General features: G+C 37.7%; 1 protein-coding gene across 1 annotated transcript in view; it reads left to right on the top strand.

The window, feature by feature from the left end:
- Positions 1–17,249, top strand: part of ARHGEF38 (Rho guanine nucleotide exchange factor 38) — a 127,144-nt gene extending 109,895 nt beyond the window's left edge. Inside the window, exons 10-14 of the mRNA XM_081812036.1 lie at positions 2,560–2,871; positions 5,090–5,233; positions 6,036–6,234; positions 6,385–6,644; positions 16,624–17,249. Of these exons, the coding sequence (XP_081668162.1) occupies positions 2,560–2,871; positions 5,090–5,233; positions 6,036–6,234; positions 6,385–6,644; positions 16,624–16,809 (1,101 nt within the window). The 3' untranslated portion in view covers positions 16,810–17,249. The remainder of the gene's footprint in view (positions 1–2,559; positions 2,872–5,089; positions 5,234–6,035; positions 6,235–6,384; positions 6,645–16,623) is intronic.
- The last annotated feature ends 1,404 nt before the right edge of the window (positions 17,250–18,653 follow it).

Here is an 18,653-nt window from a genome sequence, read left to right as displayed (position 1 = left end):
TTGGAGGATGCTTAGCATTCCTGGTGTACCAGGCTCTAAATTTCATTAATGTCCCCCCAATCTCAAGTCCTGACATCCAGTGAATAGCCCCACATATTTCCAAATCCTAGGAATTGATGCAGCCCCACCCCCCCAGTAGAAAACACTTGGAAGCATCTTATTTCGTGGCACTGGGGAATGGCAGGTCAGGATTACATCTGAACTAAAATGATCCATCAGATAAATGAGAGTGAGAGAGCAAGAGAGAGAGAGAGAAGTTTTTATGATGGATGTTAAATGGAAACAGTGTCGCTAGTTCTTTATACATTTCTGGGCTTAATTACAGACAGCACATTTTAGAAAAGTCCTTAAGGGTTTGCTCTTTAGCTTAATTCCAATGTATTAAGTCGATAAGTATTTATTGAGCACCACGTAAGAGCACGGTATACAGCTTCTCCTCAGCAAGCATGTCCAGAATTTGATGGAAGAAGAGCTGTATTCTTCTCCTCCATGCATGAAACCACAAGATGATAAATTAAGCTAAATTAAAATAATTATCACAATGATCAATATAAAAGTAACTTTTTACTTATGAATAAAGTGTATTAAACTTTTTAAAAATTAAATGTTCATAAGAATTCAAAAATCTATCTAAAGGCAGAGCAGTGTTTTTATCTAACTTTGAAAGATACTTACCTACCTTGAAAAGTACTTGCCTATATGTTTTGAATAGGAAAAAATATTAAAAGAAAATCTGATTCTTATTTGTTCCAATCGTAATTCCTATGCCCAGGTGAATTGGAATCAGTTTATGTCTGCGGTCACAGGATACATATCCTGTGACCGCAGACATATATATATATATATATATACGTATATACTATACATATATGTATATAGTAATTATGTTGTAATATTGTAATTACCTGTAGAATCCAGTCAAGTTACAATATAGTAATTTATCAGAACAGTAAACAGATTCTTTGCTTAGTCAAAGGACTCATTAAACAGTCTGCAGGTATATATTGATTATTTTAGAAGATAGACATCAAATTTAATCTGTGTAGTCTACTGCTAATGCCAGTAAGAGATTGGTTTCCCCTCTCTTGTAGATTTCCCATGAGTTCAGACAAAGTTACCAGAGGCTGTTTAATTAATAAAAGCTGCTGCTCAGATGCTGATTCCCTAGGACATCTTTCAGGGTACAAAAGAGAAACCTGCTTCTAAACTGCTGTAACAATCATGTAACCCATGCATAAACGATAAAGTGTAAAGTCGGCAGTCAGCAAACATAGGATACTAGTGCACTTCAGAAGAGAGGGGGAGGAAAGAGAAAGAGAAGAAAGTAAATCTAGGATGCCTAGGTGCTGGCATGGGGTTGGGGGTTAATATGAAGTTCATTTTCAGTGACTCAAAATGACTAACCCTAAAATGTAACAATTTAAGAAACAGAACCAGCATCAGCTTAATCTTTCAATGTATTTAAAGAGAAAGCAATAACTCTGTTGTCTTTTCTATCATAGGAGCAAAATACCTATAATAAGGAGGTACTTAGGGGTGCCTGGGTGGCTCAGTCATTAAATGTCTGCCTTCGGCTCAGGTCATGATCCCAGGGTCCTGGGATCGAGCCCCGCATCGGGTTCCCCGCTCAGCGGGAAGCCTGCTTCTCCCTCTCCCACTCCTCCTGCTTGTGTTCCCTCTCTCGCTGTGTCTCTCTCTGTCAAATAAATAAATAAAATCTTTAAAAAAAATAAGGAGGTACTTATCTGTATATGGTAAAAAGTTCGTCTACCCAAAATGAGACATCAGGGTAGCCAGGGAATTGGGCAGATGTGGGAGGAATAGGATACAGTGTCTTCTAAGACTACCTTCCTTTTATTGTCAGCAAAGGAAGGGAATGATATGGTGAGTCATTTGCACAGTCTTAGTGGTCAAAAACTGGAGTTTGCCTCCCACCCCTGTGCTGGAGTAACTCCGCTGGGCTCTGGGATTAGAAAAGAGGGGAAGGGGAAAGTGTTGAAGGAGATGACCCCAATGACAAAACCAATGGCTTTAGAGAGAAACATGGAGTGCATTTTGGGTGTGCAGGCTTTAACTTTTGTATTCCTCTTCTTGCTCACTCTTTACATTCAGTGTTAGAGTCTAGAGTCCCTGTTTTAAGTCTTGGAGCAGGTTTAGACAAAAAAAGATCACATCCTCTCTCTCTCGCATTTTAAGATTTTATTTATTCATTTGAGAGAGAGAGAGAGAGAGAGAGAGAGAGAGAGCACGAGGAGAGGGGAGAGGGTGAGTGAGAAGCAGACTTCTCGCTGAGATGGGAGCCCAAGATATGGTACTTGACCACGGTGGGGGGGAGCTTTACTGGGGGGCTGGATCCCAGGACCCAGAGATCATGACCTGAGCCAAAGGCAGATGCTTAACCATCTGAGCCACCCAGGTGCCCCATGGTCTCTTAACTTGGCTATATACTTTCCTGTCCTCCTCTGAGCTCCTGCAGGGAGGAAGTAAGCCTACTGGTGGTAGCGTAGTACCTGTGGTTGCTCCTCACTCTGTCACAGGATTGCTTTTCTCTTTCGGCAGGCAGCCCATTTGCAGAGGCTCGTCCTGATGCCCCTGTCGGCCCTGCTGTCCTTATTCACAGGGCCTCAGAAGCTCATCCAGAAACGCTATGACAAACTGCTGGACTGCAACAGCTACCTACCGCGGGCAGCAGGAGATGAGTCAGACTTGGCCAAAAAGGAGTACGAGGCCCTCAATGCCCAACTCGTGGAGGAGCTCCAGGTGTTCAACCAGGCTGCTCGGAAGATTCTGTGGAACTGTCTGTGCAGTTTCATGGCTCTCCTCAGGGACCTGACACTTGCGGCTCGGCAGGTTTATTCCACGGTGGCGCCGGTAAGCTCTGCACCAGCACCTGGCTAGCTAGGCCAGCAGGATCTGCTAGAAACTGCAGCCATGTGCAATGGCCCTGTTCATGGTGTGCACGTGTGCAGTGCATGTGCGCATGTGGCGTGGGTGGGGGGGGTGGTATTTAACTGAAGCCAGTCACAGTTTTTAAATTTCTTTCTCTTTTCTCCATAGGAAAGTTTCCTAGTTCAGGTTTATTGTGCCTTGCACACCTTAGGTCTTCTTGGAGGTATCTTTTCAAATGCCAAACACCTTTTAGCTCCACCTGCTTGATGCTTTGCTGAAGCTTATCAATTTGTATTTTGTAATCTCTTCCTATTCAACAGTTCTTCAGTGCTAACCATGACTATTAAGACGTGGATCCAAAAAAAAGGCCATCTCCATGTAATGACTGCAACAGGATAACTGTCAAACCAGTTTTTTTTCCTTTTGTTTTCCTCTATGTAAAAAAGTCTAGGGTGTGTGTGTGTATGCGTGTGTGTGTGCACGTGTGTGTAATCTAGCTTTCCATTAGGATATGATTTTATGACTATTTTCCTGAAGAAGAAGAATGATATTTACAAGCTAATATCAACTTAAAAAATCAGTGTGGTTTCTTTGCCCTTCATTTCAATTAGTTCTTACTCAGCTGGTTAGATATTTAATGGACAACATTTGGAGGAGAATTAATTGTCCTGACTTTATTTTTTACTGTGTATTTAATTAACTTTTAACTTACCCTTTGAATAAATTAAGTTGAAAAATCAGGTGCTACATTTACATGATTCAAAGGCAAAACTACATAAAAATGTATAAGCAGTCTCACACAGACTCCTGTTCCCTAACCACCCATCCCCTACCCCCACCCCCATTGTTACTAGTTTATCCATTTAGGGTTTCTTCATGCCATTAGAAGTAAATGCAAATATGTATATATTTTTCCTATAGAAAACTGGGATATTACAGCACCATCCTGCAATTTGCTTTTTAACCTCCTGGGGATGCATTGATGTGTTACCATAGACTGTTATGCCTGGTTTGTATCTCATAAAAATGGAATCATACAGTTTGCATGGTTTTGTGTATCAACCTGTTCCTACTGATGGATATTTGGATGATTCCAGTTGTCTATAACTGCGTGGTTATAACAAATTATATCAGCATGTAGCAACCAATGGTCATTTATTACTATTGTCTTTCATGGTTCTGGAGGTTCCCTGGGCTCAGGGTAGTCATTCTCAGTGTCTCTGTGAGGTTGCAGTCTCATAATAGCTGGGGCTAGAGCCATCTCAAAGACCTCCTCAAGCCCATGTCTGGGGTGGGAGATAGAATGATGATAGAAGACTCAAATAGTTGAGGACGAGGCCCCCCACCCAATCTTTCAACAAGGTTTTTTGATATGCTGGCCACAGTGCAACTGGACTTCTTCCAAGTCTCAGAGTGAGTGTCCCAAGAGAAACCAGCAGAAACCACATGGTCTCTTTTAGCCTAATCTTGAAGGTCAGATAGCATTACTTCTGTTTTTCTGTTCATTTCCACATTCTACTCATGGAGGCAATTTTCAAAACCCACGCACTTTTGAGGAGAGAGGTCATGGACTCCACCTCTTTATGAGAGGCATGTCAAAGAATTTGCTGATTTGTTTTAAAACCAGCACAGGCTCTTAACCAATGTTTCTCGTTGTAGGTTCTTTCTCCTTCCCACTATCCCACCCTACCACTTTGGAGGACCCTACTGCCATTGATTCCTGAGCCCTTCTTCCAAAATTCCATTGCTTTTTATTTCTCTTCTATTCTTTTATTTAGGTTTGAAACTTTATTATTTTTTTAAATATTTATTTATTTGAGAGAGAGAGAGAATGAGCGGGGGCCAGGAGGGAGCAGAGGAAGAGGGAGAAGCAGACTCCTCCACTGAGCAGGGAGTCCGACGTGGGGCTCGATCCCAGGATCCCGAGACCATGACCTGAGCCAAAGGCAGACACTTAACTGACTGAGCCACCCAGGCACCTCTAGGCTTGAGCCTTTAAAAACAATTATCCCTATCGTTTTTAGTGATGTTTCTGGAGACAGCAAATTAGACCATTTTTATCCAAAAGTTCTAACATTGCCCTAATTTTTTCTGTGGAGCTATCTTACACTTTCTCTGTTTGACACAACTCTACTAAATTTAATATCTAATATGGTTAAATAGTTGTTTGAGAACAATGCCATATCATTTCTACCTATAGGTTCCACTGTTGGCCTCAAGAATCTCTGAAATTCAGAATCAAGTACTAGAAGAGGTTCAAAATCTTAATTTTGTAAAGGACAGCAGTACCACCTTTATTGAGAGGAAGCTTAGTTTTGAAAAGAAGAAGACTGTGCAAATTCTGGTGAGTTTGGTAGTATTCCTGACAATAACTCTCACTTCGTTTCCTTATTCAAATCACAGTATCTATTATTTTCTAAGTCACTTATCTCATTCTAATATCCTGTAATTTACCAACCTATTATATGTAGGATTTCTTGTCTATTTCTTCCTTCTATACTATGAGTTCTGTAAGGTCATAGATTTTTACCTGTTTTGTACGTGATATATTCCAAGCTGTTAAGATGGTGCCTGACAACAGATATAAATCTGTTGGATGAATGAATAGAATTTTATAGAGCAAAATCATAGTAGTTCAACTGTTTCATTTTTTTAGATAAGGAATCCCAGGCTCCAGAGATGAAGTGGCTTTCTCAAAGTCACTAGAGGCAGAGCTGGGAGGGGGCCTAGACCCTGCCTCCTGCCTAATTTACTGATATTATTTCCCAGAAAAAGACATGCACACGTACAATTTACTTAATTAAATATTACTTATCAAGTGCTTGGTACGCAAGGGATTGTCTACAGGATGGCAAAAATTAAAAATTGTTCCATCGAAGAGGGGTTAGAACCTCTGCCTTCTTAAACTCAGTTGAATTTTCTTCCCTGCAACACTGCCCTCATGTGCTAACTAGAGAATTTTTCACCACATAACTCAGCTGGATGCTTCACAATAATAACTCCATCAACGCTTCAACATTGAAATAATCCCAAATCAATACGGCTTCAACATTTAAAAAAAATCTCCAAAGAAGAAATCTTTGCTGGCTTAGTGAAAATTTTATTACACATCTATCTAAACGCAAATTTCTCCTTACTTCTCCCAGCCAGAAGTGCCCCGTCAAACTGACATTCACCGCTCCGAACTTCTATCCACATACAGTAAAGAAGAACTCTACCAAGCGAAGCGCAAGTGCAATGCTACCCAAGAATATGACATCAATCTTCTGGAAGGGGAGTTGGTGGCTGTGGTGGAACAGAAGGATCCACTGGGGAGTACAAGCAGGTGGCTTGTTGACACAGGAAGTAAGTTTTTTGCATGAAATGCACAGAACTACCACCTCTTTTCAAGTTGAGATTTTCCCAGGGGCCTCTCTGTGCTTCTCTAAACACAAATGTTTAGTGAGGGTACATACAGATGACCTTGTTTCTTCTTTCTTTTTTATTCTTATCCAGTTATAAAAGGGTATGTGTATTCCTCCTTCTTAAAACCGTACAGTCCAGCGAAAGCACGGAAGGTGGACGCTGAGAACAGGTTCGGTGATGACGGTTTTGATAACATCAGCCTCTTTGTGTCCTCACGGCCAGCTAGTGACAGTGTCACAGGCACCCCGGAAAGTAGCATAAGTGACAGCAGCTCATCTCTTAGTGGTACATATGGAAAGTTCGAAACAAGCGGCGCTGACGGTCACGGCTCTCAAGAGGCAGATGAGCAGGTGAGCATTTGAACCTTGATGTGACGCTGCTTGGCTGTTCGAATCATCAAAGATGTTCTCTCTAATAAATAGCGTTCTATCTTGCTGGGAGACTTGGTGGAAGAGTGTCAGCTTTGACAGCAAGGAGACCTCGCTCTATGAACACTTACTCTCTGTGCCCCTTCTTGCAAGGAATTTCATTCTCTGAGCCTGTTTTGTCAAATGAGGGAAAGAGGACCACAACTGCTACGTTGCACACTTGATGCGAGGATTAGGGAAAATGTGTATGTGTATGTGTAAAGTACCCAGCCCAGAGTAGACACTCCGTAAATAGTAGTTGTCACTATTACTACCCTGCTGTCATGTACTTGGAGTGAAGCAAAGACGGTCTTTTTATACTCCTCCATCAGAGAAAAACAGTTCAATTCTGAACAGATTGCCACCATAAGGAGCAGGTGGAAAACTGTCCATGATTCCTGTAAGAGCGGTATCTTCATTGAGCGATCTATATAATCGGCCATTTTTAATCTCTCGTATAGTGCCATGTACGACCTACTGACGCCCTTAAGAACTACCTTTCTTGTGGTGCACCCATGCAGAGACTATGGGGATCACTCACACAATAAGTTAGCTATAATGTAGGGTTCCTTTTTACTACCTCAGAAAGTTTCAGTATATTTAACTGTCAATCCTCAAGTGGTGACCAACTAACTGCTTCTCTTTTTTAACTTGCTTTTTTCGTTAGTGGCTTTTACTAATTAATTTACATTTGCTTTTTATAAGGCTAATACATGTTATTTGTGAAAAGTTAAAATGGTGTAAAGATATACATAAATTAAAAGTAAAGGTCTTTATTCCCTTCTAGCCAAACCCTACCCTTCAGAGACAATATTAGGGTTTATCTTTTCAGACATTCTCTGTGCATGTACAAACACTTTTATTTATACCAGTGGGAATGTGTATATGTTACATAATTTGCTTTTTTTTTTCCTACTTAACAATGTATCTTAGACACAACAGTACCTAAATATCTACCTTATTCCCTAAAAAATTCTGAATAATAATTTATTTTGTGGATATATCATAATTTATGTAACTATTACCCTAATAAAAGACATTTAGAATATTTGGGGGGATTTTAAAATTTCAAATTATTTCAGGCAAGATACCTTGTTCATCAACTTTTGTGCACTTATATGAGTACATATGTGGGACAAATTCCTAAAAATATTGGAGGGTCAAAGGGTACATATATCTAAAGTCTTGATAGACACTGCCATACTGCCCTTCAAAAATAGTTTATCTCTATTTAGTTTCTTTCATCAATGATACATTGGTTGTTGTCCAATTCATGATGAATTCTTTTTTTAAGAAAGATCTTTATTAAGGACTTACTTACATGCCATAAAACTCATCCATTTTAAGTGTATAATTCAATGACTTTTAGTATATTTACAGAGCTGTTCAACTATCACCCCAATCCAATTTTAGAACATTCCTTTCACCGCCCCCCCCCCAAATTCTCTGTAGTCATTTGCAGTCTGTTCTCTTTCCCAGCCCAGCCTCAGGAAATTACTAATTTACTTTCTTTCTCCATATATTTGACTTTTTTGTATATTTTGTATTAATGGAATCATACAATATGTAGTGCTTTGCAGCTGGCTTCTTTCACTTAGCATAATGGTTTTAAGAGTCATCCATGTTGTGGTATATATATGTACTTTGTTGCTTTTTATCACCTAATAGTATTTCATTCTATGGATATAGCATATTTTGTTTATCCATTCACCAGTTGATAGACATTTCAGGTAATTTCTATTATGAATAATGCTGCTATAAACATTTAGGTACAAGTCTTTGTGAGGATTTCATTTCTTTTGAATAGATACCTAGGAGTAGAATTGCTTGTTGATATGGTGAATTTGTGTTTGACTTTTTGAAAGAAACTGCCAGACTGTTTTTCAAAGTGACTGCACCATTTTACATACCCACCAGCAATGCATGGGGGTTGTGGATTGCAGTTTCTCCACATCCTCACCTTATTGTCTTTTTTATTATGATGATAGTCACTCTAGTGGGTGCAAAGTAGTATCTCATTGGGGTTTTAATTTGCATTTGACTAACGCTGTTGAGTATCTTTCATGTACTTATTGACCATCCCTGCATTTTCTCTGGTGAAATGTCTATTCAAATATTTGCCCATTTTACAAATTGGGTCATTTTCCTTCTTATTATCCAATTGTAAGAGTTCTTTGAATACTTTGGATGCAAGTTCTTTATCAGATATAATTTGTAAAAATAATTTCTCCCAGTCATGACCGATTCTTAACTCATCTGGACATTACTATATGCTTCTATTACTCTTCTGTCTTGAAGTTTCAAAACACCGTTTTTCTATTACTTGTTCACTCTCTTAGTTTATTCAAGTTTCTAGAAAACAAAATTATATTGTAAAGCCAATAGATTAATGAAATTTTATCAGTAAAATCTATAGTTGGTATTAAATATCCTGGCAGACTTTGACTTATCCCAATAACCTAGAAGGACAGAAATTTGAGGACCAAATTTGTCAAGATACCCTAAAGCTGGCTTGATGTTGAGCTCTAGTTACTATTGACTCTACAGAGATTTTTGGAGTAAGTGCCGCACTGAGGCTCTTTTGGCATGGGATTTGTAGTCTATTTCCTAACAGCAGCTACTGCAAAGTAATTCTCTTTGAGTAATCCTATCAATATGTTTCATGTGAATTAGGTCCATTAGAAGTATCCATTACCAAGAGAGGGGAAAAAAATGAGATAATTTTCTTTTGCTCAAAACAAAGTATATTGATAGTATCTCTTCATAGAGTGCTATTTGTTCTTTTCCTCTGAGTTTGGAACCAATTCAAAATAGACCCTGGTGTCAGGGACATACATATAAGCGTTATTGCTAACAAAACTGGATTAGAAAATGCAGCTTGGATCAGTGGCCATGTAGGATCCCTGAATATTTTCCTGTGTTAAAATAATTGAAAATTGCAGGTCTCTCCTGTGTATGGACAAAGTCTGTCCAAGTAAATTTACTATGAGTTGAAGACAATGCACCTGTTAGAAACCCCAGTACAAGACGGAAGAAAAGACCACATAGGACTATTTCCCTTAATGTCTTAATCCCAGTCAATAGAGGTACATGGGCTAGTGGTTTTCAGACTTTTCCAATTATGCAACTACTGTTCAGCCCTCGGAAACAGAAGGAAAACCTTATATGATCCTCCTAATCCTTATCAGAGGGCTGGTGTTTTCATTCTGTTGACTCCTACAAAGTGTGGAGAAGAAAATGGTTAACCCCCACACTTGTGGTGTGACTATCTAATTGAACAATGAATGCATTATAGAAGTCCCTATAAGGTGACTGAAAAGTGGGAGTAAATTGTATCTTTTTTTGTGAACGGTGAGAATACATTGTATATTTTAATATGCACATTTGAGGTAACCTACAAAGCAATCTTCTGTGTGGCTATTTAGACTTCTGTTCTTGATTTTATCATCAGGAACATCAACTCAAACCTGTATTGATTTAACTGGATGACACTTTGAGTCACCATTTCTTCCCTATCCTACTGTGGCAGTAACACTTTTTTTTTTTTTTTTTTTTTGCTTTCTTCCGGAATTGAAATAGCATATTGCCATTGGTGTTGTAGGCTGTAATCTACTTTTATTGATGGTTCTAGTGGACCCTGACAAGAAGGTAGATAGGTAGCCTTGACCTATACCTGATATTCAGGAGGCATCACTGGGGCCCTAAAAATCAGTCATAAATAGGCAAGTTCAGACTGACTTCAGACTAGTGTCTCTGCGATTTTTATACTGAAGCTGAATTTTTAATGTGGACTCCAAGAATAAAAGGGATCTATGAATGGGCTTTGGAAGGATCTATAAATCCCTTCAAATATGTTGGAAATTTTGTGCTTATGTGCATAACAATGCTAAAAGAAGTCCATAGCTTTCAACAGATTTTCAAAGGGAAATTATATTTAAATAGGTTAGAAACCACTCCTCTAGAGGCTTAACTTGCTTATCCATTCTCCTATCCACTCAAGGAAAAAAAAATGTTGGATTAAGAGCCTCCTGCATTTTCTAGAATGGTTCTAGTGGATCAGAAGTCTTATGGGCCAGGTGAAAATATAACTTATTATCTATAATGGGACACTTTTGTTAATGAAAGAGAATGTTTACTGGATGAGATTAACTCTGACAGGTATTACTGGGAGGTATGGTCACTCTACTATTTGGTGCTTACGTACCAATCCATTCAGATTCCTCCATGCACATCCTTCACAGAAAGCATGGACTTTCTCTGAATGTTTTAGAAGCTCCCTAAATGATAATCCAGAGCCCCTTGTAGAATAATGGGGAGGAGGTAATGGATATTTGCAACATGGAAGTACTTATTTATACTAAAGGACTTAGTAATTTCTTTACTCACTACTTTATGATCTATCAAAAAATATTTAAAAAGCAAACAGATATGCCTTCCTATTCTAATGTATTCTCCCCTTTTGCCCACCAAAGAGTAATGACATGATTTGTATTAGTTTTCACTGCCGCATAACAAATTATCACAAACTAAGTGGCTTAAAACAACATAAATGTATTATCTCACCATTTCCATGTTCGGAAGTCCAGGCACAGCTTAGCTGGGTGCTCTGCTTGGCATGTCACATCACTGCAATCCAGATGCTTGCTGGGCTGTGTTCCTTTCTGAAACTCTTGAGTTCTCTTCCAAGCCTGTGGTTGTTGGCAAAGCTCAGTTCTTGGTCTAGTAGGACTGAGGCCTCCATTTTCTTGCTGGCCATCAGCCAAGGACCACTTTCACTAACTGTAGGCTGCGCTCAGATGCCTGCCATGTGGCTATGTCTGCAGTTCACAACATGGCTGTTTGCTTCTTAAAAGCCAGCAGATGAGCATCTCTCTGTTTTTAAATTTCTCCCTCAGAAATGGCCTGAACTCTCTCTTAAAGGACAACCTGCTTATGTCAGACACACTAAGCATAATCTTTGACTGACTCAAGGTCAGTGTATTAGGGACCTTATTATGTAGGACATGTTCAACAGGCAGTGCCCATCTTAGAGTTCTACCTACCACAGTATCTAAGATGCCTTGCTTGGTAAGCAAGGTATAGGACTAATGTGATGCAATCTTCAGCACTTCTCAAAGTGGACCAGGTTTAATAATGGCTAAACCCAATTTTAGAGGAAAGTTCAATGTCTGAGAATCAGTGCTGTTTCCTTTTTTTTCACATAAATAATACTGAGGACATAATTTTTGAATTACAAACTTCTGAAAAGTTGTTTTGGCACTAATCCTAAATTCACTGTCTGGTCCTTCATCTTTACATGTTTCAACTACTTTTGATGGTAATGCTACGTGTCTAATATGTCATTGTTTAGAAAGTGCTTCAAAAGCCATCAGGCTGTAACATAAAGTATTTAAGTAGTCATTAAAATGATGCTTTAGAGAGCTATTTATAGACATGAAAAGATTGTCAAATATATTTTAAAGTAAAAAGCAGGCTGCAAAAATTATATATACTATAATTCTATGTTTATTGCCACTTCAGGTAGGTAGGTAGAAGGAAAAAAAGGAAGAAGAGAAGGAACAAGGGAAGGAAGGAAGGAAGGAAGAAAGGAAGGGAGGAAAAAAGGGAAGAAAAGCAAGATATTAATGGCAGTTGGGTGATTTCTTCTTACCTTTATTTAAAATAATTTCTTTATGAGGAGAAAAAAAATTAAAATAAATAAATAAATAAAATCATTTCTTTATAAAAATTACTTGTAACAAAACATAATTGATCACTGAATAATGTGAAAGCTTGCTCATTTTTCATGCAATATAACTATCTTGGCTTTCTGAACTACATATGATATAATATGGTAAATACAGGTTTTATAGCTAAATTTTTAGTTTTGGAAGGGAAGATTAAAATATATTATTATTTTTGTTGTTAATTGAAGAACTGGGATGAAATCGATAAAATGAGATTCAGTGAAGACAGCTAGTGTGGCTCACTAAGGGAGGAATAATTAAGTGCACAAATATAGAATAAGGGAATACTGAACTGGCAATGTTACTACAGGGAGAGATCTGGTGGTTATAAACAGTGGGTAATAAATTGAGTAGGAGTCAATAATACAATACAGAGTGTTATTTAAAAAAAGTTAATGCCGTAGAGAACTGGGTTGTATTCACGGACTGTTGTACATAAAACGAGCCAGAGCTTTACAGAGTGCAAAGAAGCAATGAATAAAATATATTTTAATAAATGCTGAGGAAAAAGGGAGAAGGATCAGATGTTTATGGCTTAAATTAATAACATTTAATTAATGTATCTGGACCAAAACATTAACATTGAAGGTCAGAAAGATACAGCCTAGAACAATTAAAGTATTCCAAAAAATGAGAAATTCTTCAACTTTTATGTATAACAGCCTGAAAACTTCCAACTTGTGGTCTAATGTTATCAACTGCTGTCTCTTTAAAAGTGGACTTAGTTCCATTTTGAGTATCTATCTTATGTTAAATGGGAGGCATAAACATATAAAACTGAAATATGCTCATCCTACATTAATTTTGGGCCATGATCACTTAAAGTATTTAAAGTATATAATTTTCTCCTTTAAATTTACAATTTCATGAGAATTTATATTTAGTGTTTAAAATATACACTCTGCTGTAATTTCATACCAAATAGATTTTTTAAAAGACTTATTTATTTGCCCGGGGAAGGGAGGTGGGGGAGAGTGAGCATGAGTTGGAGGAGGGGCAGGGAGAGGGAGAGAGAGAACCTCCAGCAGATTCCCTGCTTAGCATGGAACCAGCTACGGAGCTCAATCCCATGACACTGAGGTCATGACCTGAGCCGAAATCAAGAGTCGGATTTCACTTAACCAACTGAGCCACCCCAGCACTCCTCATACCAAATAGATTTAAGTGAAGATTTTATTTCCCTTTGAGAGAATATGTGCTGAAGTGAAAAAGCACCACAAATATTTAGGAATCATATATAACTCAACCTACTAAACAATCTATAGCTGTGTTGGCAATGCATATATGTTGTGTATTAAAATTATAAAAGTTGGCTAGTAACTCCTAACATGGGCTCTTACAGATAATCAGAAACTATATTATGGCGCATTTTATTCCTGAAAGCTTTTGCCCACCAAATCCTCCCTTCTGCTCTTGTGAATCTAATCAATGTCTTCATTTTCTAATCAACAACAGAAAGATCAGCAGCAACATATTAGAGACCTCAGTCCCTTTCCACAAGAATATACTCTGCACAACCTTTCTAAAACAAGAGTTTGCTTCCTAAAGTAGTATGAGAAATGGACCAAGCACAGGATTTGGAGTTAGAAGATATAGTCCTAGCAGCATGAACTATATGACTAAAGCATGTTACTTTTCCAAGTCACAACTCACAGAGTTGTTGAGGATAAAGCACATTGGACATGTAAACTGTCACGAGCATAGAAAAGATGCTGCCACCCCATTGCTCAAGAATTTATAGCACCTTCCTTTTTGTTTTCTTCCTTATTTTTTTAAAATTTTGAAGATTTTATTTATTTATTTGAGAGAGAGAGAGCGCATGAGTGAGAGGTAGGGGCAGAGGGAGAGAGAGAATCCTCAAGCAGACTCCTGTCAAGCAGAGAGCCTGATGTGGGGCTCGATCCCAGGACCTTGAGAAAATGACCTGAGCCAAAGGCAGATGCTTAACCGACTGAGCCACCCAGGCACCCCTCTTCTTAAATTTTTAAATTACAAAATAATCCATGCCCAACAATATGTCTTGTGTGTATCTTGTATGATGCAAGGTTATCTCTTGTATGTTCTTCTGTGATATCCAAGACTTTCAGCCAAACTTTTAAGTCAAATTAACATATATCTGAATTTCTACTGTGTACCACCATGTGGTCAGTGGAGAAAAGTTTAAATGTTCCTCTTTTTTTTTCAGGTAAGCTTTACACCTAACCTGGGGCTTGAACTCATAACCCTGAGATCAAGAGTCCCATGCTCTATTGACTAAGTCAACCGGGCACCTCATAAATGCTCCTCTTTGAGGTGGAGCTCATGCCAGAGTTGTTGAGATGATATAAAATCAGTGATATCAAAATTTCATCTAAAGTTAAATAACAGTTCAACATCTACAGAACAACTTTAACTATATAGTGCCCTCCCCACATTCCCCAGTCTCTTTTCTTGCTCAGTGAAGTCATCTTATTTCTTATCATTTCCTTTTAACATTGACCCTCAATTTTGAGAAAGTTAATCTGCTTGCCTTTCCCATATACTGTTTGCATTCTATGTACCCTGGAATATGACATATCCACCCCTTTATCAACTTTGTGACCCATACAGGGTTACCTCTTTCAAAAACCAGCTCACATGTATCACTTATGTGTGTAGGGTGTTTTTTGGTGTGTGTGTGTGTGTGTGTGTGTGTGTGTATACACCTTTTGGGGACACATTTTCTCCCTAGTTGGGTTGTAAGTTCTTTGATAATATAATATCTGGCACTTGACAGGTACTTAATAAATTTTGATTAAATGAATAAATGAATAAAATGTTAGTCAATTGCTTAATTTTATGATATAACTAAACATTTCTGTTATCAGTCTTAACGATTTTAGTGGAAGAGGGACTAAACACTTAGGGGCTTCTTACGCACCTAATATTCTGAAGTATTCTTTTGAGGTTAGAGAAAAAATCTTCTGACTGAAGCATGTTTTATTAATTTCTTCTAGGCCACTTAAAATAATTTAAAAATTATAAATTTAATGTATTGTCATTATAAAGGTTTAAAAAATAAGAAGTAAAAAGGAAAATCTGGGCGCCTGGGTGGCTCAGATGGTTAAGTGTCTGCCTTCGACTCAGGTCATGATCTCAGGGTCCGGGGATCGAGTCCCGCATCGGGCTCCCTGCTCCTTGGGAGCCTGCTTCTCCCTCTGCCTTTCTCTCTCGCTCTGTCTCTCATGAATAAAAAAAAAAAAAAAATCTTAAAAAAAAAAAGAAAATCATCTCTAATTCTACCATCCAAAGAAACTAACACTATGAGACTTATATTGTACATCTGATTTGATATCTTTTTTTGGGGGGGCTTACTATTTCATAAGCATTTGCCCATGCTATTAGCCTCAAAAAACAGCATTTTTAATGACTACAAATTTCCTTACTGTAAAGGTCTAGAATAGATTTACTTATTCTCCTCTTACTGAACACTTAGGGTTATTCCCATTTCCCTCTCACTTTTCACCTTGTGAATGGATAGTGTGGTAATATTAGTAAGTAAAAATCTGCGAATGTTTCTATTTCTGTCGGGGAGATTTTTAAATTTTTTTTAAGATTTTATTTATTTGATAGAGAGAGAGATAGTGAGAGAGAGCACGAACAGAGGGAAGAGGGAGAAGCAGGCTCCCCGCTGAGCAGAGAACCTGACGTGGGGCTCCATCCCAGGGTCCTGGGATCATGACCTGCGCCGAAGGCAGACACCTAACCAACTGAGCCACACAGGAGCCCCTGAAGGAGAGATTCTTAAAGAGCTATTACTGAATAAAAACAAACAAATAAAAAATTAACATTTTAAAGTCTTTCAGGGGCGCCTGGCTGGCTCAGTCAGTAGAGCATGCAACTCTCGATCTCAGGGTCTTGAGTTCAAGCACCACATTGTGTGTGGAGCTTATGGACAAAAAACATAAATAAAAAATAATCTTTTAATAGAAACTGCCAGATTGCCTTCAAGCATGGGCAGTTTAGACTCCTCCCCCCAGAACAATAAGAATGCCTATTGAACTATATTCTCATCTGGGTCATGTTTTAGCAAAATAAATCCAACAGAAAGAACTGGGGAATGTGACTTTGAAAAAAATGAAAACTTAGCATTCTTTCTAAAAGCTTGGATATCTTTATTATGTTTGTCTAAATACTTAAGTTCTGCTTCCAATAATGTCATTTGCTTCTTTGTCTAGATTTTCTATGCAGTTCATGCCTTTCAAGCACGAAGTGACCATGAACTCAGCCTTCAGGAATATCAAAGAGTCCACATACTCCGATTTTGTGACCTAAGTGGCAATAAAGAGTGGTGGTTAGCTGAAGCTCAGGGGCAGAAAGGATATGTGCCAGCTAACTACCTTGGCAAGATGACTTATGCTTAAGAAAAGAAGCCCCTGACTTTTGTTTTCTGGCAAGTTATTGACTACCTCATAAAACTTACATTACAAAATGTTGGTCTAGAAGTCAAGAAACCTCCAAACTATATGGAACTGATTCTGTATCAAGTTTTAAGGAAGACTGTGCTTCCTAACAAGATTATTTCAAAATGTATTTTGAAGAATACATGTTGAGGGAAACACTTTGAACAAACAGAAACAGCAAAACAAATAGCTCAAGCTCAAAAAACAGACCGCTCAAGCTCCAACAATCAACTACTTAAAAGTGGAGATTGAAAGGGTAAACGTGTTCTTTATCAACATGAAAAGTTGGACCTAAGGATAAGATTTTTTCCATTTACTTTATTACATATTTTGCCTCAAATACGTTTTTTTCTGTTTCTCTTATGCTCTCTTTTGCTTATGTGTGCACATATATATTCACATACATATAATCATATTCATTATATGGTTTATACATATATATGTATATCATATAGATTATATACATATATGCATAAACCAGGGAGTATACTAAAAACACTAAGAATAGGAATTAACAGCCAACTAGAAGTCTTTGATGTGGAATATCTCTTTAATATAAGTTTTGAATGAAAAAAAAACCTGAATAACAATATCTAACATTTAGTGAATGCATACTACATGCCAGAAATTGTTCTAAGTACTTTATATGTGGTAATATATTTGATACTCACAACATTATGATGAAACTGTGGCCCAGAGAGGTGAAGTAATTCAGCCTAAGTCACACTGCCAGTAAGTGATTGGGCTGGACTCAAACCTAGGTATGGTTCTGGGGTGCATACTCTTAACCACTATGCTGTACTAACCCTCCAGGAAAGAATACATTTGCTATCAGCAAAGCACCTAGTGATACAAACAATGACCATTTTTCTCTCAGGTCTGTATTTAAGTATTGAGAAGTTTTTCAAAATCAAGGGCTACAAGAACTTGATGATGTTAGTCTAGAGAAAATGAAGTATCTAGGTTTATTATTTTTATTTTTTTGTTTAAACATTTTTTAAAGTATAATTGCTTAAAAATGATCCTGCAGGATCGCTAATGTTACTTGAATGAGAAAATATTTTTGGATCACTCAATCATTTGGATAATGAATGGGGAATGTGTGTTCCATGTACTGAGCCAAGATGTAAATATTTTTAGTTGCTGATTTGTACTTAGACAAGGCAGGCATTAAGGATAACATTTGCTGAAACACAATGTCCAGGGACACTGAACTTTAATTTGGGAATAGCTCAAAACTGTCCCCTAAGATGTCAGGCATATTTTGCCAAGACATTTTATTGACCTGTAGATGCTTCTTTAGAACAGTAAAAAGATTAAATTTGACTTAGTGGTTTCCTTTAAAAACCAAAATAATGTGGACTTACATTGCTCACATAGAACCTGCTAATATGACATGAGATTGTAAGATTTGATTGTTACTTTGAGAGATTTCATCTCTATAATGTATATTGTTACATATATTACTGAGGAATACAAATAACAAAATGAAGAGTGCTTTTCAGATGGCTGTTTAATGTATGTATATGACATGTACAACCCTAGAAATTCGTAAGACATCTACATGACAAAAAATTTGCATTTTATAATGTTGTTCCTGAAATATTTAAACTAAAGATGATTTTATAAGGTTCTAATGGTAAGTTGTTTTTGCATAACATTTTCTCGTTTTGAGTTTGGATACCAAAAGAGGATTCTCTTTTTTGGATATACAGGGATTTTTTATGTCTTTTAAAGAGTGCCTTGTACCCAATGATGAAATTTCAGTTTGCTTAGGGTAAAGCAAAAGGAAATCTAAACTTGCA

The sequence above is a fragment of the Leptonychotes weddellii genome, chromosome 2 (genome assembly GCF_054177405.1).
Source record: "Leptonychotes weddellii isolate Sample4059 chromosome 2, ASM5417740v2, whole genome shotgun sequence".
Lineage (NCBI taxonomy): Eukaryota > Metazoa > Chordata > Mammalia > Carnivora > Phocidae > Leptonychotes > Leptonychotes weddellii.
Note: the sequence above shows the minus strand (reverse complement) of the source record. Positions and strands in the feature narration are given on the sequence as shown.